The 24967-nt window shown below is 42.5% G+C and overlaps 1 protein-coding gene across 5 annotated transcripts in view; it reads left to right on the forward strand.

Moving 5' to 3' along the window:
* tenm1 (teneurin transmembrane protein 1) overlaps positions 1-24967 on the forward strand; it is a 1268320-nt gene that overhangs the window by 940709 nt on the left and 302644 nt on the right. For all 5 annotated transcript variants that reach the window (XM_085999260.1, XM_085999278.1, XM_085999249.1 and 2 more), the window contains exons 6-8: positions 4630-4800; positions 20313-20527; positions 21676-21886. In XM_085999260.1, the coding sequence (XP_085855386.1) occupies positions 4630-4800; positions 20313-20527; positions 21676-21886 (597 nt within the window). The remainder of the gene's footprint in view (positions 1-4629; positions 4801-20312; positions 20528-21675; positions 21887-24967) is intronic.

Below are 24967 nucleotides of genomic sequence, written 5' to 3' on the forward strand. Positions count from 1 at the left end.
ACCCATCACTCACCTCTACAGCGCACTTTCAGACCCCTCCGACCCCCGGAGACCCACTGCTCACCTCCTACACCCTGGCGGGGTTCCCCCAGGTCAGGAAGCCCGCACTTCAGGGCACAAAATGGGGATAATCCTATTTTCTGCCCGTTAACTACCTGTTAACAGGCAGTTAATAGGCTTTATTCCCTTCCCGCCTCCAAGGAGACGGGGCCCAGCGCGGGGCGGCTTCCCGCCTTCTGGCAAGAGGGCACGGAGGCGGGCTGGGGGTGGGTTGGGCACCCGCCCCCAAATTCTGCCATTTTCCCGGCAGACCCGCCTCCTCGGAACTGAGAAAATCGCCCCCATGGACTTCATAAAGAAAAGGGAATAACCACCTTATTGCAGAAGGTTCATTTAAGAATTTTAAAAAAATCAAAGCTTTATTTTAGCAGCTTAATAATAATAATCAACTTTATTGTCATTGTTAGTGCACAAGTGCAGTACAACGAAATGTAGGCTTGCGGCTCCTGAGAGTGTACATTTAGATTAAGACATTTAAACATTCAACATTCATTTGGCTTGTAATACATTAACATAAACAGAATAAAGTGCATTGACAGGTGTGCAGGCTTTAGAGTTTATTTGTGGAGTTCAGTAGGATGACAGCCCTGGGAAAGAAGTTGTTCCTAAATCTGGTCGTTCGGGTGCGAATGCATCTGTAGCATCTCCCAGATGGCAGGGGGGCGAACAGACTGTGGCTGGGGTGGGTAGGGTCTTTGATGATGGTCCGTGACCGCCGTAAACAGCGTTTCTGGTATATGTGCTCTATGGTCGGTAGCCGGGTGCCGGTAATGCGTTGGGCAGTTTTGACTACCCGCTGCAGGGCTTTCCGGTCATAGTAGCTACAGCTGCCATACCATACTGTGATACAGTTCGTCAGGATGCTCTCTATTGGTTTTATTTATTTATATTAATTTATTTATATTAATTAATTTATATGACTTATTTGAAGTCAAACACTAAATAAATATAGATGTGACCAATGTTCCCTCTAATTATTTGTTGTACTGAGCGAGCCATGAACTCCTTGGAACGCCACCTTTTTGTCCGTGGGCAAATTTTACAACAACAACCACTTACAAGCATATATACAGTATACAGTAATGCCATATTGCCACCCCATTGTCTCAAATCACTATTTACTACATTGCCAAGTTTTGTATCATCTTCAAATTTGTACTCCCTATACCCAAGCCCAGGTTATTTATATATAACAAGTAAAGCAATGGTCCTAATAGCGACCCCTGGGGGACCCCACTGTATGCTTCTCTCCAGTCAGAAAAACATCTGTTCACCACTACTCTCTGCCTCCTATCCCAAAGCCAATTATGTACTCAAATTACCACCATCCCTTTAATACCATGTGCTTCCTACCCTTCCCAGCTTGGTATTGTTCAGCTTTAATCAGACACTCATCATTCACATCAATATTTCCAGTTCAGGACCATCTCCTTGGTTTACACATCCACAGCTCACCTTTGTCTGCATTACACCACATGAATTGAAGCGTGAAACCTAAAAAATAAGTTTCGCCTGAAGAGGTTCACCAAGACACTCACTATCCAGAGATCAGGATAATTTTTTTTTAAACAGTTAATCTAAAAATAAATATATTCTAACTCACCCCCGGTACCCAGAGATACCCCCTCACCCCCAGGGTCTGGAGCGGCCCGGGCCAGGCCCGGAAGGTGCAGCATAACACTGTGTTAATTAAGATGATGCGGGTGTTAAACTTCAGGTTTTCAAAACTTTATCATGTAAATGGCTTGACAACAGTTTCCATAAGCAGACTGCATCTTTTATGAACTGAGAAAGAGCGTCTTGTACTCTCTGCCACACCGAGTTTTTGCAGCTCAGGTCTAACAGTTAGCCCCGATCATGGTAAATCACTTACTGAAGGACCTGTAGGATATGCAATACATCTCCTGTAGGATATCCACTATATCTCGGAAGGTAGAAAGTATTCACAACTCCAGAATACTTTCTACAGATTGAACTACTGTCGAGATGGCTTCATATTTTAGAAAACCAGAAGCAAAGGCAAAATACTCCTCAGCACTGCTAAATATTTGCAGGACTGAAACCGGGATAGTACATTGCTCACGCAGTACCGAGTGGAGCTGCACTGAAGTGGAGCGCAGTCGACAGGAAGTGAGCTGGTGTTGGGCCTCCTCCTTACTGTGCTGAGCTGCTCAGGCTCCTGCAGGCCGCCGGTCAGGCTGCTCCCCTCGCCGCTCGCTCCCATGTTAACTGGACCTCCAGCTGTTGCTCTCCGGATGCTCGGCTCCCACTGGTACTCACTAGAGCCGTCTTTTGTCTCCACTAGTCCTATCACCGTCTCATCTCATTTTGAACACCTCTTAATGTCTCTTCTCTTTTGTTCTCTCCCAGCCTGGCCTCTTAATCCATTTCATTTCCTGTGCTTCTTTAGTCTTGACAAAGGGGTTTTCACCCGAAACGTTGACTCTATTTTCTCTCCACGGATGTTGCCTGGCCTGCTGAGTTTTTCCAGTATTTTCTGTTGTTATTTCGGATTTCCAGCATCTGCAGTATTTTGCTATGGTACTTACCAGGAGTCACTTCTGGGAAGGGAACCTCAATGGCATCAGCCACCTGATGGAAAGGCCCCACAGCCATCATTATTGCGAGGCGCCAGAGCTGCTTTTGCAGTCCAGAGTGAGCGTGCCACCATATTTATCCGGGAAGGGGGTCCTGTTGCTTTGTTCATTGAACAATGCCGCCATCTTTGTCTAGGGCACTGGTGTCGCCATCTTAGCGCGAGTTCTGCTTTATGCAGCGCATAGGGCCGCCATCTTTGTCCAGGGCACTGTTGACTTTTTCCCGCTTGTTGGCTTGGGCCCGACCCCCCACTTCAGCTCTCCAGCTGAATGCGCGGCCTGTGCATTTAGCAGCGCGGGACCTTACAGGTGACCGTGCAGCCGCGCACACGCACACCGTACAGGGAACATAGGATGTGACTTTCAGCTCACTTTAAAACTTTCTGCCTCAGGTTCATGTGCAACCAGCAGTGGGAGAAACTAATGTCTGATTGATCGGTTCGGACAGGCTCTCGTCTCCCCTTCCAACCAATTTGATTGACTGAAATATTCAAGTCCCACTCTTCAGCCAACTGTGATTGATTAATATTTCCAACCTCCAAGCTATTTGAAAAAGTTGTTTTATGAAATTAAGTTTCTTATGTTCTCTTATGAAATATTAACAAGTTGGCACATGGGCTGGAATGCTGGTAGTTGGCACATATGGATAAGGTTTAGTGTTTTAGAGCATGTGTCGTCATGAAGTAGGAAATTATTCTATCCACAAGAAAGTGTCAAGCCTCCTAACAATTTGTTCCATGTGGAATGAATCATTTTAGTGTCACTAGAAGCATTGTTTATATGTGGTGATATGTATGTGAGATTTTTTTCAAATTATTTGTACCTGCTGAATGAATTTAGCTTAATCTGACGTGTCTGATAATCCTAAAACCAGACAAAAAAATTAAATAGACATGAATCTTGGAAGTCCAAAAATATTAGACTTGAGGTGTTGTTAATCAATTTTTGCTTTTTTTTTGCTAAATGTTTTTTCTTGCTAAGCAAGCCAACATTTTTGTTGCCCAACTTTTGTTCTGCCCTAAGTGTATCTCTCCTCAAGGAATTGGATCTTGCTGGGATGCAGTTCCACACCCATTGGCAGTCCTTTGATTCTTCACTCAAGTTGCCATTCTTCACCTGACAGCCTAAACAATGGGCGTTGTCTGGATTTCAACTGTGGAGGGCATCCGAGCCAGCCCTGCTCTTGTCCTTACCCCACTTCCAAACATGTCCGTTCCCAGCAGGGGTCACTGGTAGCAATCAGCAATAGGAATCCTGACTGGTTTCTTCTCTCTCAAGCCAAATTGTAGCTAATTGAGATCAGTTAGTTTAGCACAGACCAGGAATTGAATCAAGGTCTATATGACAAACTAGTAAATCAGACAGTGTCTTTACCTATTAGGCCATCAGGCAAGTTTTATCACTCATTTTTTAAGCATGGTTTCAGAGTGTCACTAATATTTTAGGTAGTGTGTTAAATAATTGGAATATTATCCCTTATTCTAATTGCACCAAAAATTATTAAATGACTAGATTTGAAAAATGCAATAGCCAATATGCTAGGAAACAAATTGTTCACTTGCACCTCCATGTAAACAGGGTCTCTCGTGCAGAGATATAATGCAAAGTACCCTCCTTCAATGATCCATTTCACTTTATGATTAGGGCAAATGATTTGTTGCTGCAGGTAATTTATCACTTACACCTGCTAGAAATTAGCATTTGCACAACCTCTGGGACTTATTTATGCAAAATTGTGGTACTCGAGCAGAAAATTGCGCCACAGATAGTGAGTGTAGAAACTCACTGGATTTGTCACAGATGTTCCCACTGTGCCAAATCACTTGCCATATTTATGAAACTGGAAAACAAGGTAGACTGAAGGCTGAGCTCTCATTTAAAATGAGTCCTAATCATTTCACTTTGCCGAGTACATCTGAATTGACTGCAGGGATCTACGTACATGAATAAAAACTGCCTGTTGGTTTTACAGCAGTGCACCTGTTTGGCCTGACCTGGCAGCTGCAGCCAGTACATGGACAACTCTACGAGAACGGGGGAAGCAAATCTTTCACTGGGCTGGAAAACCTGGATACTACTTCATCTCCCATGGGCGGAAAAGGTTCAGACAAAGATGACATGAAAGACAAAGGAGGCCTTGGAGGTAGCTGCGCACCTAATGAACCTTAAAAAATGATGAGTGGAATCACAGTTTAACTCCCTAGACGACCTCTGTGATTACAAGAAAACTCTGATTTTATTGGGGGATTAGTGCTATTTATAAAGTTGTAAAGCTCACACTGTGTAAACATGATGCTGCCCTGGTCATTAATTCCATGGCACATGAACACCAATATTAATGGCAATAAGCACCACAGATAGTTTATTTTATAAGAGGAAGATGCTGTTTTTTAATTGCTTCTCTGAACGTACACAACTACTGACTATTTAGATTTTGTTACAGATACTTCTGGCAGGAAGATATAGAAAAAAACCTGCACAGGTCATCTAACAAAACTTAGATTAGGCAGTGTTTAATGGACCAGGGAATTAAAGCTGTCATAATGCAATTTAGGGGAGAAAGGGTAGAACTAATCTGCCCAGTCACTTAAGCATTTGTATCATCTGTTTCCTGTGTAAGTGAGATGGTAAATTATGGTTTCACTCCTGCAATAGCACGTTAGGCAGACATTCAGGTCACAATTAAAACATGATACCTCAAACATAAAGTGCTTGACTAATTACAGTGAGCTGATTGCCATACAAAGTGAACCCTGTGTTCCTCAGGTAATGTGTTTCAGTGGAGGTTTTGTTAATGGAGAGCGTAACGGTGAACGTGGATTGAAATACAGTACTGATCAATAATGTACTGGCACAAGAGCATTTGGAGGATAATTCTATATCTTGTGTTCACATCTGGGCCAAGAGCGACATTTCTGTCTGACTGCAAATTGGTCATGGGCGGGAATTTTTTCAGCTGTTTCTTCAATTGATGGATCCATTTAGCTCAAGACGACACACATGGCAAATGGGAGATTAGTATGGGTGGAGTTAGTGCCTTTCAGCACACATCAAAAAATTCCAAAATCCAGAAGCTGCACCAAAGGAAGTGGGTAATCTGCATCACAGCTTTCAGTTCTAGAGATTTTAAAAGTGAAATGCAGTATACAAATCAAGATTTTAGATTCATAAACTCTACCCTTGTTTTGTATCAAATGGCAACTTTCTGAAGTAATAGGCAGCTAAGACTTGTGTCCTTTAGTACTCTATTTCATTTTGTTCTGTCTTGTCACTTAGCCATTGTACAAGCTGATATTGAATGGGTCCTGGTGTGATGCAACCTGCTTATATAACTCTTGAAATAACCAGGCTTAAAATACAAATCACAAAGCCATGAGTGCATTATATAGTCAGTTCCGCATTCTGTATAAATGTCACATCATACCAGGAACAGGAGCTTTAGTTATCGATCAATTTCACTATATTTCAGTCCCTCTGTTTGCCTATATATCTATCTGTCCCTTTCCTATTCGTTTGAAGTAAAACTAAATTTGTATACTATAAACTTGTAAATTTGAATTATTGTATCTGGATATTAATGTTTTCAGGTGGAAAAACTCTGTAGCTAACTGAAGCCTGGAAATGAGAGATTATGCTATCAAATGAACGCTCAGTGAGCTTGTAACCAATTTTTCTCTCCATTATTTAATGGAGACATCCATTTAAATTAAACCAGTTAACACCTCTTGTAAAATATGGAGAGAGGAATTTGATATGAGTGTGTTAAACATTTGTGCAATAGTATCACTCAATGTCCCTTTTAGGGTCATGCGTCTATTATGTCTGCCTATCTGTTTACCATTCTATTTGTCTGACTATTCATTTTTATGTAGGTCCTTCCACCTCCCAGGCCTCCTTAACCTCCTCCATCCTACAATCTACAGGGTTTTAAGGATGTCACTGTACTACTAACACTGGTCTCCAATCAATAATTGTAGTGCACAGCCACTTGACCCAAGCGTCAAGCTGCATGCCAAAGAAAGTTCTGTGCATGCACGTTTGTACACACATGTGGACCTCTTCTTTCCACTGGAGAGTGAGGGGCAGCATGGCTTTCTTCTAACATTAAAAGGTTACATACAAAGTTCTAAAAGTTCCCAGGCAGTCCAGTGGACTTTCTGGCACTTTTGAAGTCACATCTTGCTGGTACCTGGTAAAATGCCCAAACAGTCTAAGAATACCTATTTGGGGGGGGGGGGGGTGCAGTTCCAGTTCCAGTGCAGCTCCAGTGCACTCAGGAGTCCGATCATTGACCTTACTTTCAAGTTTACTTACCACTTTTTTTTGTTGTTGACATGCATCTGAAACTGGTTTGTATGGTGCACAAGTGGTAGTACAGTGGCCCTGTAAAATTGATGTGCATCACCACCACTTCTTGATTTATCCTGCTCCTTTTAACCATGGCATGTCATGCAGTGTTGGCTGTGGCCCTTCACTTTCTCAGTAGCACATTCATATAGACCTACACACTTGAACACTAACACCCAAAAGGATTTTTTTCAACAGCAGAGCTGTTGTAATAAATATGGAGAAGCTACACATTAACAAGATGATGCCATCAACTCTATTTCATCTACAACACTGTCGGCTAATAGAAGTATTTTAGTCATAAGCAGTATAGTTATGGTATTTATATTGCTTTGACAATGAAAGCATCCATATTTTGACTTGTATGTAATGTATATCAGGATTAATTGGAACCAGTGTGAAGATTAGTGAGTTCATTTATTATGAAATGCATTAGTCACCAATTACTCAACTGCTTTTCAGTCATTATTACTGCTACATAATCAACCCTTTGTATGTTCAGTTGACATAACAAATGCAAGAGTGAGAGGGAAGAGCGGTTTAATTAGTAACTTATTTTAACTTTGTTTCTGCATACCACACGCTACACAGCCGTACCTGTGCCCCTCACCACTGCTTGATGCCTCCAATATTGTTTTCTATTGATTCAGTTGGTCTGCTTTATAGTAAAGGTAATTCATAGAAACATAGAAGATAGGAGCAGGAGTAGGCCATTCGGCCCCTTGAGCCTACTCCGCCATTCAATGAGATCATGGCTGATCATCCAAACTCAGTACCCTGTCCCTGCCTTCTCCCCATATCCCTTGATCCCTTTAGCCTTAAGAAATATATCTAACTCCTTCTTGAATATATTTAATGAATTGGCCGCAACTGCCTTCTGTGGTAGAGAATTCCACAGGTTCACCACTCTCTGGGTGAAGAAATTCCTCCTCATCTCTGTCCTAAATGGCTTACCCCTTATCTTTAGACTGTGACCCCTGGTTCTGGACTCCCCGCCATCAGGAACATCATTCCTGTATCTAGTCTGTCTAGTCCTGTTAGAATTTTATAAGTTTCAATGAGATCCCCTCTCATTCTTCTAAAATCCAGCGAGTATAAGCCCAATCGACCCAATCACTCCTCATACGTCATTCCTGCCATCCCAGGTATCAGTCTGGTGAATCTTCGCTGCACTCCCTCCATGGCAAGAACATCCTTCCTCAGATAAGGTGACCAAAACTGCACACAATACTCAAGGTGTGGTCTCACCAAGGACCTGTACAACTGCAGCAAGACATCCTTGTTCCTGTACTCAAACCCTCTCACTACAAAGGCCAACATACCATTTGCCTTCTTAACCGTCCGCTGCACCTGCATGCTTACCTTCAGCGACTGGTGCACAAGGACACCCAGGTCTCATTGCACTTCCGCTTCTCCCAATCTATTGCCGTTCAGATAATAATCTGCCTTCCTGTTTTTGCCACCACAGTGGATAACCTCGCATTTATCCACATTATACTGCATCTACCATGCATCTGCCCAATCACCCAACCTGCCCAAATCATACTGGAGTTTCTCAGCATCCTCCTCACAGCACACACGCCCACCCAGCTTTGTGTCGTCTGCAAACTTGGAGATATTACATCTAGTTCCCTCGTCTAGATCATTGATATATATTGTGAATTTGTATGTGTTTTAATTATATAAACAATTAAAATGCTACATTTCTGCATTTTCTTCACTCACTATCAAAACTCATGATTTTCAGCTGAAAGTATGAACAAGTGTGTGAATATATATATATTGGCCTATAAATTCGGTGACGCCCCGACAGCACGTTTGCGCCGGAAATTTAGCGCCCGCCGCCGAGCCAGTTGTGCCCGCCCCAAATTCACTTTCAGCACCCCAAAGCGGAAGCGGGCGCTGGTACAGGGTGTGCCCGCCCCGCTTGGGGCGCTGAAAATGAATTTCAGCGCTGCCGGTCCCGCTGCGCCACCCAATGCGGAGCGGCAGGCTGCTGTACTGCAGGCCTCCCCCTTCTCTTAAGGGGGAGGTGCCTGCAACGGCCGGAGCCCCGTTGAAAGTGCCGGCAAAAGAGCCCGGCACAACGGCGAAGTGCCGGGCTCCACGGAAACCAGCCGGCAATGCCGCGGGGGGGGGAGTGGAGGAGGCCGGGGAAGGAGGTGCGGGCAGGCGGCCGCCGAAAAAGCGGCCGGCCGCACCTCCGCTTTAAATAGCGCCTCTAAGGCTGCAGCACGGCCAGGTTTTCAAAACGTTGTTAGCGGCCGCCAGGGAAGAGGCGGCCGCTACTGAAGATGGGGATCGGCGTGGTTTCGGGCGGTACCGGGGCGCTGCGCACACCGATGACGTCATCGGTGCCGGCGCAGCGCTACCGGCTTACGCCGATTTAAAGGCCCACCTAATTTCAGCGGCGACGCAACTTCCGGCGCAACCCACTCTTGCGCCCCTAAATGGGCGCAAACCCAAGGGAATTTCTAGGCCATTATGTTTTGATGAATCCAATTTCAGTTTTCAACAGTGTATATTAATATGTACAAGTTCTAATGGGTGATCTCTGTTCAACAGAGGATAGATTTTTCCCAGCATTAAGAACTATAATTATCTGACTCTTTATTATAACCTATTGTTTGCAGTTTAATCGTGGCTACAAGCTATGCATAATGCTTTAGAATAGTGAGAACATCTATGGCTGCACCATGTTGGGGTCATAATATATTGGTGATTATGGTCTATATTAGGTAGGTGAGTTTTTTAATGAAGTCTCCAACTTTCAATAATGGTTAACGTATTTGATAAAATATCATTGGTAATCTAGAGATGGTGATAAAAGTATGTATCCTCTTGCAGAGATAAAGCTTGCCTTTATATAGAACCTTATTACATCACTCAGAAGTGTCATCGAACAGTTCGCATTTGATGAATTACTCTGAAGTGCTTGTTGTTACATAAGCAAGCATAGCAGCCATTCTGCATACAGCAAGATCCCCAAAACAGCAGTAAGCTGACTGACCAGTTCATCTGTTTTTGCTCTTATGCAATGCCTCCCAGTGTATCTCAACCTTCCTGATACAACTGAAGGGAACTCAAATTATACTGTAGGAGAAAGGAGAAAAAAATCAGCTTGTGGTCAAATAAGATAAATGGTGAAATCTATAAACCGTTATTGATATACCTTCCCTAAAGAATAAGGAAAAAGGACTAAGAGAAGTAAGTCATTAAATTATAGATGTTTCTCATTTTAAGAATGTCACTATATGTGTGTCAGCTGAGCCACATTCTCGCCTCTGAGTCAGAAGGTTGTAGGTTCAGGCCCCACTCCAGACTTGACGCCACTGCAGTATTGAAGAGGAGCTGCACTGTGGGAATTGCCGCTGTTAAAATGAGGTACTAAACAAAGGCCTCATTGTCCTTTTCTGGGAGTTTGGGGGACATGAAAGATCCCATAGCATTATTCAAAGTAGAGGAGGCAGTTCTTCACGTAACCAACCGTACTAAAAATAAATTAATTGATCATTCATTTCATTGCATTCTGTGGGATCTTATTATGCAGATAATGGCAACCATGTTTGTTTAAATAACAGCAATTATTCATTTTATCAGAAGGGCTTTGAGACATTTTTGAGAGATATAGGGGTCGATTTTCCTGGAGCCGTTAGGCGTGGTTTCAGGCGTGTGGGCGGGGGGGGGGAAATCCTGAATTCGGGGGTCCCGACACCATCCCGCCCAAAACCCCGCTCCACACAAGTTTCAGAGGCGGCGGGTACCCGCCCCGCACTGGGACCCGCCGACCCCAGGCGGGAAGGGAATAGTGCCAATTAACTGCCTGTTAACAGGCAGTTTTTAGCCTAATCCCTATTTTGAGGGGTGTCGTGTGGGATTCCCGATGGCTCCAAACCACGCCAGGTTAGAGCAGGCGGGCCGTCGGGTTGAAGGAGTTGGAGGGGTCGCGATGTCGGTGTTCAGGTGAGTGATGGGTGCATAAGTGCAAAGGTAAGTGTGTTTGGTGTGTCTAAAGTGTGTAAAGAACTTTTACTTACCTGTACTTACCTTAACAGCCCATCTTCCTGTAGGCGTCGGGAGCGCATCACTCAGCCGGCACCTAAAGCTGAATGGCTGCGAGCTGTGAAAAGTGACAGCCTTCAACTTTGAGTGCTGCTGAGAGTTCTAACTGAGTCTGTGCAGAAGGACTCATGTTAGAACTCAGACTGTCAGTGTTTGTCAGCTTCAAACAGCTGTGAAACACTGATATTTCATCTGTCAAGAACTCTGTTGCCGGGTGGCCCTTAATTGGCCTGCTGAGCCCGCTGGGCGGGCTCAACAAGGCCAATCAAGGGAAAATCACGCGGATTGGCCAGACGTCGATGTAGGCGGGTCTAAAACCCAAAAGTTGTAGTCCTGCCTTCTTCCCGACAGCTTCGGGAAAATCGACCCCATAACCTTTTGTTTTTGTATCTGCAGTTCCACTTTTTTTTGACATTTTGTGCCTACCAAGTTTGGCATTGGGGAATTGAACACTTTCCATTTCAGTCACCTAATGTCACCAATCACTCTTGGGTCAGAATCTGGACATTGCGAGGCAGAGAATAGTTCTGTCCACTCTTCCCCAATAATGTGCCTCAGCCACTAAGTCAGATGTGCAGCCTTTCACTCCACTAGTGTGATTTTTTTCATTTTCAAACACCAGCCATCCTTTGCCCTTTCCTTTTGCAATTGCCAATACTAGAGGCAGTATATGCTCTGGGATTATACCCATAAGAGCTGATTGAAAGTGTCCAAACTAATTTCTTTCAAGACACCAAGGAAGACTTTCGTCCCTTCAGATGGAACTGGAATTGAATCCAGACCATTGATGTGAAAGGCCATTATCTAACCTACTGCATCACCCAGCCCTTTAACAAGCTTTATTTTTAAATCAGCGAGAACTGTGAGCTAATGTGCTACTCTGATATTAGAGATACTCAATTGAGTTTAACATTCCAAACTTTGTCTAAATTCATGATTATGGATTTCAGCTGAGCATATCTTAATAAATTTCACAGTAATATTGTGATATATTGAACAATCACAGGCAATATAAAGGAATAAAATCCTCAATGTGTGACGATACACCAATAACACCTGTCTTGTGTTTAGATCGAGGAGAAACTAGATTATTAACCGGCTCAGCCATTGGTCAAGTCCTGAAGTCATCCACCCAGTCCTTAATTTAATATGACATTGTATATTTATGTCCAATATTGCAAATTTATATGTATCCAACGCAAGTAATCTTTAATGAAATGGAATGGAATCTACATATAAAGTCTTGCAACTGCATTCACTTCCTGTTGTCTAACACACTGGAAAATTGGGGAGGGTGCCCAATCGTCATATTTCCCATCCCAACCTTAGTTTTCCTCCCCATGACCCAGTAGGGAAAGTGGACGCCTGTTCCACTACTTCTAAATGACAGCAAGGAGGCAAGGCCCAGAAACCCACCCAATTTTGCTGACTTCCACTGCGGCTATTGCTGATCCCAGGGACCACCAGGAGAGAGGTGGTGACTGATCCTGGAGCAAGGGCAGCAGGCACACCAGTTTATTAATTGGAGGGATAGAGCATAGTAGTGGCCACCTCTCTCTCCATAAAGGCCTTGAAAATAATTCCCTGTCTTCAGGGCACCTCTGCCCGTTTAAATGGTCTGCCTCCTCTTAATCCCACTGCAGTTTCACTGCATCTGCCTCTTCAGCATTAGCAGGCTCCCTTTCTGAGGCAGGGTGAGTCCACCCTACATATGTAATGACTCTCACTCAGGAAAAATTGATTCAGGTCATGGTTGGTGGAAGTCCTGAGGGCCTGATCCTCCTCCAGCAAGAAGAGCGAAATCCATTGCCTAATCTCCAAAATGTTGAACAAAATAAAGTTAAAAAATTATATATTTCACAATAACATGAATAAATTTGCCTAATAAATTGTCATTTATGTCTTTGAATGCCTTCTATAATAATTTTATTTGAAGGCCTCAGTTTGTCTCAAAAGCTTGGGCCTCAGCTGAATATTTCCCCCCTAGAACAATTGAAGAGAGTTTTCAATCACATCTGAGCATTTGCAGTTTTGAAAACTTTCCCTGCATGCATCAATAGGTATCTAAGTTGATTTATTCCTTTATCCTATGAGGATTTGAGCATTTATTTGCTTTTAAAAGACTTGAAACAAACAAGAGATCTGAATTATCCATTCCTAATTTCAGGCATGTCACGTTTTTAAAATACTAAAATTAATCTGTTTTCTATTATGAACAGTTGGATAACAGCTGGGATTAACACACCTGTGATTATGAACATCTGTGGTGTGTTTCTTTTTCCAAGTAAAAATATTAAATAGGACCTTGGCTTGTTTTGCCAAGTGATTTAAACCCAACTAAAAGATGACTTTGAATTATTGGATTGCTTCTCTTTAGCTGCTGTCCACGTCAAGCACAATAACTGGAATGATAAAGACTTGACAGAACGTTGTTTCTTTTAGCCAGGGCAAGACTGGAAACAGAAATATTACATTTCAGGGAAATAGAGAAGGAAAAAAAGGAGGTGATTTGGTCTTTAATGATTAAAGACATGGCCACAACTGAAAGGAAAACAAATCGATTATGGTGCTCATACAGATTCTACCTGGGTAAAGTTAAATAGTAAGAAATCTGTTACCATATTGGGAGTATATTATAGCCACTAAATATGCAAAAGAAATTGAGGATGAGACTTGTAGATAATTTAGAGAGATTTTCAGCGGTAACATGAGTTGTTAGAATAGAATATTTGCATTTACATAGCACCTTTCATGACCTCAGGATGTCCCAAAGTGCTTTATGCCAATGAAGTATATATTTTTTTAAAGAGTAGTCATTGTTGAAATGGAGGCACTATGGGGGACTTTAATTGTCCTGAATTAGACTGGGGTAAGACAAAAGTTTGTGGCCAAAATAGGAAAGGGCTCTCGGTATGCATCCAGGACTGTTCCTTTAATCATTACATTGCATGTCTGACAATGCAGAATGCAATGCTGAATCTGATTCTAGGTAATGAAGTAGGACAAATAAGTGACCTGAATGTAGGAGAATACATGAATACTAATTAGGTTCACATTGAAATTAGATTTAAGTAAAAGAGGAGTCCAAGGTAAAGGTGTTGGACTGTAAATTAGCTTATTTCAGTGGCATAAAAGGGGACCTAACACAGATTAATTGTTGGACAAAATTACAAAACAAGCACTGAACCAGCAGTTGCTGATTTTAAAATATGAGGTGATAAGATAATGCTTACTTTAGAAGAAAACAGAATTATAAAAGGTATAGGAAGAAAGCAAATGGAGAGATTAGGAAAACTAAGAGTGAGTATTAAAGAAGACGAGCAGTCAACATCAAGGGAAATAGCAAGGATTCTTGTAAACACATTAAAGATGGAATGAATTTGCATTTATAGAGTGCTTCCACTTCATTGGGTCATCCCAAAGTGCTCAACAAAGGTACAAGGATAATCAAAGAAAGGCTGAGACTTTGTGGCCACCTTGTAATTGAGAGTGAGAGAATGTAGGAGATGTTTTCTTAGGTAGTTTTCAGATTTTACAGGGGAAAGTGAAAATAAGCCTATGAGAGTGTTTCAGGGGGGTGTGGAGGTGTCATTACTGGAGATAAATATTCAAAAGGATGCTGTATTAAAAAGGTTAATAAAACTAAAAATAAAATGTCATCAGGCGCATGTGTTGTGCATTTCATAATATTGAAGGAGGTTGGGGAAGAGTTGCTTGAGGCACTAACCTGCAATTTCCAAAATGTTGTGGAAATGGGATTGGACCAAAGGATTGGAAGATGGCAAATATTACACCCAATGGAAATTAAAATTGGGAGAGATGGCAAAACAGGCTGTTGATTCGCTATTGTCCATTTTAAACTATCGCACAAAGTCAAAATTTACCCCCCTGGAGCACATAATGTGGGTTTAACTTAGTAAACACTTAGAAAGGCCTTAGGCTAATCAGGAATAGTGCAATGGGTTTGTCATGCTTGGCTAAATTAATTATATTTTGAGGAAATCGCACAGTGTATAAATAAAGAGAATGGATAAATGTTATATATATGGATTTTCAGAAGGTGTTGGATAAGGTGCCACATAAGAGATTTGTTATGAATATTGTTACAAAAATTGAAGTACATGGTATTGAAGGAAATGTGGCCACATGAATAGAGGGGGTGGCTCGGGGTGAGAAAGCAAAGAGTAATGCAAGTAAGTAGATTTTCTCATTTAATTGGGGATGTGGGTAGTGACATACCCCAGAGATCTGTGCTGGGGTCTCTTATTTTCCAATTATATCAATTATTTGGACATATGCAAAAGAGGAATGCTTTTGAAGTGTGCTGATAGCAAATTAGAGGACATGGCAAACTGTGAGAAAGAATGCCGGAGGACATATGCATCCTAGCAGGAAGGACAGAGAGGTGTCGGGCACAGTTCAATGCAGAGAAATATGAAGTACTACATTTAAATTTACTGATTTACAGTAACATCCATCAAAAAGATTTTTTACAGAAAGTAAATTTTCCTACCAAATTTTCTGTTTTTTTTAAGACAATCATGTCACACGATATCCAACTACAAACAATGATGTAGAACCTCAAAGACTTTAGGTTTTGTCACAGAAGGCCTTTGATATTACCAGGTTATTTATGAAAGGGAATTAAAGAAAAAATTACTGCCGTGTATATATTGTAAAACAATTTTTTATAAGGCCGTACCGAATAAAACAATTGCAAACTAAATTAATCTGCAAATGTGGATAATTCAAAAAAACTGCCCTCCTATTATGATAAAATTTGTCACCGTTGCAGAGTGGCATGTTTATTTTCAGTGGAATTAATTGAACTTTTTTTTTATTTGTTTATGGGATCAGGGCGTTGCTGGCAAAGCCAGCATTTATTGCCCATCCTTAGTTGCCCTTGAGAAGGTGGTGGTGAGCCGCCTTCTTGAACTGCTGCAGTCCGTGTGGTGAAGGTACTCCCACAGTGCTTGTTAGGGAGGGAGTTCCAGGATTTTAACCCAGTGACAATGAAGGAACAGCGATATACTTCCAAGTTAGAATGGTGTGTGACTTGGAGGGGAACTTCGAGGTGGTGATGTTCCCATGCGCCTGCTGCCCTTGACCTTCTAGGTGGTAGAGGTTGCGGGTTTGGGAGGTGCTGCCAAAGAAGCCTTGGTGTGTTGCTGCAGTGCATCTTGTAGATACTACACACTGCAGCCATGGTACGCCAGTGGTGGAGGGAGTAAATGTTTCAGGCGGTGGATGGGGTGCCAATCAAGCAGGTTGCTTTGTCTTGGATGGTGTCGAGCTTCTTGAGTGTTTTTGGAGCTGCGCTCATCCAGGCAAGTGGAGAGTATTCCATCACACTCCTGACTTGTGCCTTGTAGATGGTGGAAAGGCTTTGGGGAGTCAGGAGGTGAGACACTCGCCGCAGAATACCTAGCCTCTGACCTGCTCTTGTTCCCACAGTATTTACGAACTACCTTTTTAACTTCTCAATTTCAACCTGGTTTTGTTTTCTGAATTAATACTATATGAAATTGGAAGTTGTTTCCTCAAATTTTCTTTCTCCTGTTCCTCGTCTGGAGGTGTTGATTCCTTGCTGAGGGATGTTTCCATAGGTGACAGTCATCCTATGAAACGGGACCATGTCTTTATCTGATGCCAACACATTGGCACTCATGGTAAATGGACAATAGTCAGGAACAAGAATCGTGGAAAAAAAAAAATTCTCCTCTCTACCCCAGGTTGATTGATGCCAATTACAGTGTCTCTGGAGAAATGTGAATGTTCACATAATAATATTGCATAACATAATTTCCAGGCTTATACACCAACAAAAAGATAAAAGGAACAAACCATAATGGGCAAGCGTAGCTGTTTCACAGCTAAGTTGCTGTTGTTTAACAGGTTCAATTACATTAATGAATCCTAAGATCATACCTTCTAAAATATAAACAATTTAACAGTTAGCATCATAGCGATAGACTAGGTTGATTATCAATGTCAGCCTACCTTACTGAGACCTGTGTGTTAGTTATTCATTCACGTAAGGGATAAATTATGCAGTAAATTTGAAAATAAACTGAAGGAGAAGGATTCCTCGGTTGTCTATTTGTAGTAAAATCGTAATGTGGAAGCTTGCTAATCTGTCATCATGAAATTGACTTACCTCCACCCCCCAGCCCCCGAAGATAATGGAGATTGGCAGATAATGAAGAGTACTCCCATACTGGCAAAGTAAGTCCTTAGTTTCAGATTGGTCAATTTAGATTACCAAGTCATCAAGTTCCCAGCATGTGCAGATAACACTCACCATTTTCCAATTTAGAAATGAGATATTCTTGGACAGAGTTCTGGCAGCCTGACGCCCACTGATTATCTGACACAAAGCTAAATCAGAGCTGCATGGATAGTAAATGGTACCAGGTACTGGGCGTTCAGATAACAACTGCTTATCCTGCTGGATCAAGATCCCAGAGCCTGCAGAAAATAAATTTACAACAGTCAGCTGTATTTTTGCCTGGTTAACATAAAACAAAGCCCGAAGTCCCACGGAAATTCCGGTGGATAATGTTAGGTTTGCATAATGAGAGTTCAGATAATCAAGGTTCTACATGTTTATGATTTCCTCACAATTAGCACACAGAGGAAATGTTCCCCTAAAGATTCTTATGACTAACTCGTACTTTATTTTTGAAGGGAGTGAGTCAGCTGTATCTGGATGAGAAAAAACCCATCATAGATCTTTTATCTCTTTTAAGTGGCCTGGCAACCTAACTCAGTGCTGGAAATTTGAGAGAACAGAAACATTAAATGGTGGGATTGTTGGAAATGAGCAGTGATGGACAGTAAATAAGCCTCAAGTGAAATGAATGTTTCCATCCTCAGGCTAGCTCCTACATTGCGTATTATTTTGTATTGCAAGCTGAGTCTGTACAGAGTGAGTTGAATATGGTACAGTTGATACTGTTAGAAATTCAGAGTTAAGGCTGCTAAATTTAGAACAATCTCTAAACCTAGTTTTAACCATGTCCAACTGCCACTGGTGATTGTTTTTTAACTGTGAATAAATAGGGAAATGTTTCATCTCTGTCAAGCTGCAGTCTTGAAGGGTTGAATCTAAGGGGGCGATTTTGTGACTGGGGGCGCGTTGGAGGTGGGACTGCTGCTTGTCGGGTTGCTGTCCCACCTCCATCGGTTTGTGGCCAACCCACGCTATTTTCCCTTGATTGACCTTGTTAAGCCCGCCCAGCGGGCTTAGCAGGCCAATCAAGGGAAAGCCAGTTGCAGAGCACGTTTCATGACGTTTCATCTGTCAAAACTTTTTGACAGATGCATTGTCATCATTTGACGGCTCTGTGAAGCTGTCAATCAGTGACATTCTCTGCAGTTTGATGAGGTCTTGAATACAAGACCCCATCAAACTTCTTTCTTTTGTAGAAATGAGATGGTTGTATCTGTGAATGCAACGGCCACCTGTCAATCCCAACGCGGAGGTCTGAGACTCTCCGCATACACACCGACTGAAGCCTGCAGGAAGAAACAAAGGTAAGTGCACTTTTTAAAAACACTTTGCACTTACCTCAGATACTCACCTCTACACTCTTGCACCCATCACTTACCTTCACACCACACATTTGCACCCCCCCCCCCAACCCCTGCAGACCCAATACTCGCTGAGCTGAGCTGGCGTGTTTTGGAGCCTTCGGGAAGCCCGTACTTGTGAGGGCAAAAAGGGGATAATCCTATTTTCTGCCTGTTCACTACCTGTTCACAGGTAGTTAATAGGCTTTAATCTCATCCCACCTCCAAGGAGACGGGACCCGGCGCGGGACGGCTATCCGCCTCCTGAGAAGATGGCATGGAGGTGGGTTGGGCACCCGCCCCCATACCCGCCTCCCCAGGGCTGGTAAAATCACCCCCTTAACTTGCAAAAATGGGTGGATTGGGGGTCTGGTGAGCTGTTAAAATTTTAAAAATCTCAAACCTGACTCCAACCCGCCCACTTCTGGGTTTAACAGAGGCGGGACAAGAGGCGGGCAGCCAACCCACTCCCAGGAGGCTTCATATTTTAATGAAGCTGGCAACCTCTGACTTAACCTGCTTTGCAGGTTTAACCCTGGCCGGCTATGTTTCCCAAGCTTCGGGAAACCCAACAGCTGAAGGGAGGTGAAGACAGCTTCAGGGAGAAGGTAAATGCTTCTCCCCAGCCCCCCAAGCTCTCTCCCCACCCCTTCATGCTCATCCCAGTAGCCACTGCAGGCTCCCTACCTGGGGGAATGTGAGTGCTCCCCGCCCGACTGGAAGTCAAGCCTATCATTCAGCCTGACCTCTGGGTGGGGAATCTGTCAAAGTTAAACTACACACGCTATGGTGTCAAAACTCCACAGCATGCAAGGAAACCTGAACTTCCAGGTTTCCCAACAGAAACTTCGCCCCCTTCCCCGCCTACACAGCCCGCCTGAGAAGATTCAGCCTTAAGTGTTTCCTAAAATGTATTAATTCAAGTAATTATCTCTTTTTCTAAATAAATTTACTTCCCACTGAATATAGGTGCACTGTATAGAGTTGAATTGAATGTGAAATGTTTCACTATCAGTTCTGAATGGTCTGATACCGAAAATGTAGAAAATTGAAACCTCTAGCCATCACAAATGTTCTGTGGTAAGGTCTACAGCCCTGAGTTATATTGATCAAAAGGAAGAAGTTTCTAAATGTAATTACTGGTTTTCACTGAATTAGTTGATCTCAGGCAGGGCAACATTAGGAGCCCTACAACTGACTTGCGTGCATTGTGATTAGGGAAGGGAAATTGGTCAGGGTTCCCACTCCTGCTCACATAGCTGCCCTTACTGGAAGAGTTCATGTGCAGATGTCAGGGTGAGGATAAGATCAGGCTTGCCAACATTCACAGTCATACATAAGTAATGGCACTTGGGCCAGATACTGGAGGATTACTCTCCATGGATTCTTACACCTGGGAGGGAATCAATGGCTTTGGGGCAGCAGAGACAATTGGAGAGAAAATAAGAGAGGGGAAATCTGTTGGTGCATTGAAAGATTTCTGATCCAAAGTTGTGTTTGATTCATCCGTTCTGTACCTGACCAAGAACAGTTTAGTACAATATAGTTCTGAAGTGATTCCACTTTAGCGCAAATGGGAATGAAATTGATAAATAGAACTTTCCAATAAAGAATCCACTTTCTGCTGTAAAATTATTCCCAATGTAAACATTTCCTGTTGTGTATTTTTTTCAGGAAAAACTGTGAATGTATTTCAACGAGGCAGAGCCATTGACACTGGAGAAGTGGATATTGGAATGCAAGTCATGCAGGCCATCCCACCGGGTCTGTTCTGGCGGTTTCAAGTCACCACAGAGCACCCCCTCTATCTGAAATTTAATGTGTCTTTGGCAAAAGATGCCTTATTGGGGATTTATGGTCGACGGAACCTTCCACCCACACACACACAGGTACTGGTATAGCTTTAATTGACACCAGCCAACAAGATACAAGTAGGTACAAGTGAATGTAACCTTGTATTTATGTGATCAGGTTCAGCAGCATTCAACAATGCACTAAGAATGTTATCTGAGCAAGTTCCCCTCCACAGAATGGGTTGCCAAAGTTGAGAAGTAACTTGTTGATGAGGAAATTTAATATTTTTTTCATTCAATTAAAAAAAAAATTGTAATTCTTGGAATGTTGGCGTCACGAACAAGGCTGGCATTTATTTCCCATCACTAGCTTCCCTGAGATGGTGGTGTTGGACCACCTTCTTGAACCATTGCAATTTGTGTAGTATTCTTTGTTGTGGTTCGATACAGCTGAATGGCCACTTTAGAGGACAGTTATGCGTCAACCACATTGATGTGGGAATGCAGGCACGCATAGGCCAGAACGGATAAGGATGGCAGGTTTCCTTCCTTAAAGAACATTACTGAACCAGTTTACGACAGTCAGATAGCTTCCTGGTCACTTTTACTGATACGAGCTTTTTATTTCCAGAGATTTTAAGCTGAATTCAAATTCTCAAACTGCCTTGGTGGGATTTGGACTCGCGTTTTCTGGAATGACTAGTCCAGGCCTCTGGATTACTAGTCCAGTAACATTATCACTACACTACCGTACCTACATATAGCTGAAGTAGATAAAGATTATTGAGTATGACGTACTATCAAAGGAATCTTAAACCTACAGGAAAATTAATATATTTTTTTCCCAGTTCTAATATGCCTGCCCACCGTAAACATTCTTCATCACTAAAAGCATCACAGAATCTTTGTTAACAATACTAATGTAAATGAATTGACAGGAGGCACAATTATCACAGGACAAAAGGGATGAATAGAATATCACTTATCCGTGAGGTGGAATGGTTCCACCTGGAGGACCTAATGGAGAAATAATGATACTCATCACAGATGGTCTGCAAGTCTCATTGCTCGAGCCATCAGTAGAAATGTCTTGCTTGCAGTTGATGAAATGTATTAAATTAAGCCAAACCTGACCACAGAACAGAAACTAAGGAAAGTTGTGCATCTACAATCCCTAGACATTATTAATTGTGAAGAATGAAGAATATTGTCAAATTAATTTGATTTACCCTGTCCCTTCACAGTTTGATTTTGTGAAACTCCTGGATGGCAAGCAATTGATTAAACAGGAGACCAAAACTCCAGACAAATCAAAACACACACCTCAGAATTTGATCCTGATGACCCTTCAGGAGGCAGGGTTCATTGAATATGTGGATCCAGGAATTTGGCATTTTGCCTTCTACAATGATGGGAAGAAGATGGAACAGGTCTTTGTGCTTACTTCGGTGATAGGTAAGTTATCCTCAATTACATATTCAAATTATGCTTAACAGAAATGTTTCATTTGTCTTTAAGTCACTGACCAAAGGCTCCTTCTCTAAACAACATAGGTTTTAGGAAAACAAAGCAGAAATTTAATCTACCCCTTTTTGATTGACCTCAATGCACCTTCCCACCATATAGCTCAATTCCATATTTCTTTAGAAACTTTGGGTTATCAATTTGGTATCGCCCTGGTTGGGGCACTAACTTTTGAGAAGTTGGAAGTTTAGCGCCAGGCACTAATCAAGCTCACTGCCCACTAAATTCAGTCTCAGCACTCAAAGAATGCAGGGAGCGCTAATTCAGCCACTAATGGCATAGGTGAGTGGCGTTAGGCTCCAATTGATAACGAATTTCAGGTGTTGTGCAATCGGGAGTGAGCATTGGCGCAGGCGTCTTCCAGCCATTAAAGGGGAGGGTCACTGGAGTCTGCACACCAGCCCCCAATGATCTGGGGAGTGCAGAACAGCGATATGCTGTGGGATGAAATGCAAAGTCCTTTGACTGCCCGCAACACTCCAGGGACTAAGCAGCCTTTATTTGGCTGCAGATGCATCCTGCGCTCTCCGCCACTCATAACTGACCTTTGGAATGGAGGTTCCTTGACAGCTGGGGCGCATCCCTTTAAGTAGCGCCCTGCCAGCTGGCTGGTTCATGCCTCCACTCCCTGGTGCTGTCGGCGCGAGGCGGTAAGGCAGGGGGTGTTGTACGCTCGCTGGCATCACGATCTACATTGTGAAAGGTGCCGAGGGACTAACTGTTATCGCCGGCGCTACGGGGCCGGCGAAGTTGCCGTGCGGCGCGGGATTTGCCCCACCGCAGCGCTACTGCCTGAGCACCCTATTGGCGCCCCTGCCAGGCACTAACTGGGGGTGCTCACATGCTGAATTTCTCCCCCATAATTGTATGTGTAACTCATTCATACCATGTGTTTCAATGGCTTTTCCTGGTAACTTACTCCATGGGACTGATTTTCAAATGCACGTTTCCAGTGTCGAACCTCCCAACAGCATTGAATATCAGAAAATTGCAGGCATGCTTCCCACAGTTTTCTAACCATTAAAATTAATGGATGGAAAATCATGGGGAGCATACTTGCAATTGCCAACAGAAATGCAAATTCAAAAATTGTCCCTTATTGTATTACCCTTTGAAATAAAAACCTGGATTTATATGGTGCTTTATCGTGTCAGAAGTCAACAACAACAAAATAAAATTCTTCGAAGAGCAAAAACTGTTCTTATGTGAACAAAATAAATGCATGAATAACTGTATTAGAATTGCACACAAGAACTTGGGTGAACCTATAAATCTGTATGCCAAAAATTGCAATCAGGAATTTAGCCCTGTTGTGTGAAATAGTTTTACCTGAATTCTCTGCTTGCTGCTGATATCAATATTTTAGAATTATGCCCCCCCCCCAGTTTGTGAACCCTTTGCCATATGAACAAGTTATTTGGATCAATGTTATTAATTCCATTCACAATTTTGAAAGCTTCTATGAGGTTACTTTGAAGTCTGATTTTCAGTGAGAATAACATCCTTAATTTTTCCCACATAAATTAGATTCTGAAGATCCAATATCATGTTGATTACCCCAAGTTGCACCTTGTCAAGGATAATATCCTTCCTAAAATATTATGACCAAGGCTGCACACAGCACTCTAAACAACTATTGTTTTTTTGCCGACTACATTGATCCAAAGGCTGTTGCTACCCCCTCTAACTATCTCTCTGACATTACAATGTGGATGAGCAAAACCTTAATGTCAGCTAAACCAAAGCTCTCTTCTTTAGCTCCCATCAGCACCTACATGCTTCTGACCTTGACTCCAGAACTATCTCAGGCTGAGTCAGGGAATATGGAATCTCAGCCTACTGCTTGATCCCAAATTGAGGCTATTCCCCCAAATCCATTCTGTTACCAAGACCACGTTCTCCCAGCTTCAATACATTGGTACTTCTGCTCCTATCCCTCTCTTAGTACTGTTGAAATCCTAATCCATGCCTTTATCATCATGAGTCTTGATCTCTCTAATGTTCCTCAAGCTGTTCTCCTTGTCTTCACCTCCTGAAATTACAACTCATTTAAAATTCTACAGCCAGTGTACTCACCCCCATAATGTCCAACAATCTCTTTACTTTCCAAGCTCCAGTGGCTCCCTGTGCCCCAGTGAATTGACGTCCAGTTCATCAGCCTGGCTTTCAAATCTCTTCAGGGCCTTGTCTCATCCTAATTTAGTGTGCCCTTCCAGCTATATATTCTTGGCCAGACACTGCATTACTTAATTTTCTTTGTTTCTTCCATTCAACCATCAGGTGACCCCTCTTTCAGCCATTATGCCCCTGCTCTCTGGAGTTCCACTTTAGATCCCTCCAACTTTCCACTTTACTCCTTGCTCCTCAAAATATTACTCATTAACTATATCTTCGCTATGCTCCACCTTTTCTATTTTCTAATTTTCCCTCCTGTTTAATGTCCTCCTGCTTAGTGTGACAAAACAGATAGTAAGAGCTACAAAAAAGGGAGGCTGGCAACAAACTTGCAAAGGATATCAAAATCAACACAAAATGTTTACAATTATATTAGGAAGAAGAGGGTGGTCAGGAGCAATGTTGGCCCCTTGAAAACTGATAATGGTGATATTGTCAATGAAAATAAGGAAATGGCAGACATGTTGAATAATTACTTTGCGTCAGTATTTACAGCAGAGGAAGAGGATAGCATGCTGGACATCCCAAGGAAACTAATATTAAATCAGGAACAGGGACTCACCAAAAATTAACATAAGCAAAATAATGACACTAAAGAGTGACAAATCCCCAGAACTAGATGGTTTCCATCCCAGGGTTTTAAATGAAGTAGGTGAGAACATTGCAGATACCCTAACTATAATCTTCCAGAGTTCTCTCGATTCAGGAACCGCTTCTTTAGATTGGAAAATTGCACATCACTCCGCTATATAAGAAAGGTGAGCGAGGGAAACCAGAGAATTATAGACCAGTTTGCCTAGCATCTGTTGTTGGGAAAGTACTAGAGTCTATAATTAA

Source organism: Somniosus microcephalus, chromosome 1, assembly GCF_052327205.1.
Source record: "Somniosus microcephalus isolate GS21.2 chromosome 1, FLI_Smic_1.0, whole genome shotgun sequence".
NCBI classification, from domain to species: Eukaryota; Metazoa; Chordata; class Chondrichthyes; order Squaliformes; family Somniosidae; genus Somniosus; species Somniosus microcephalus.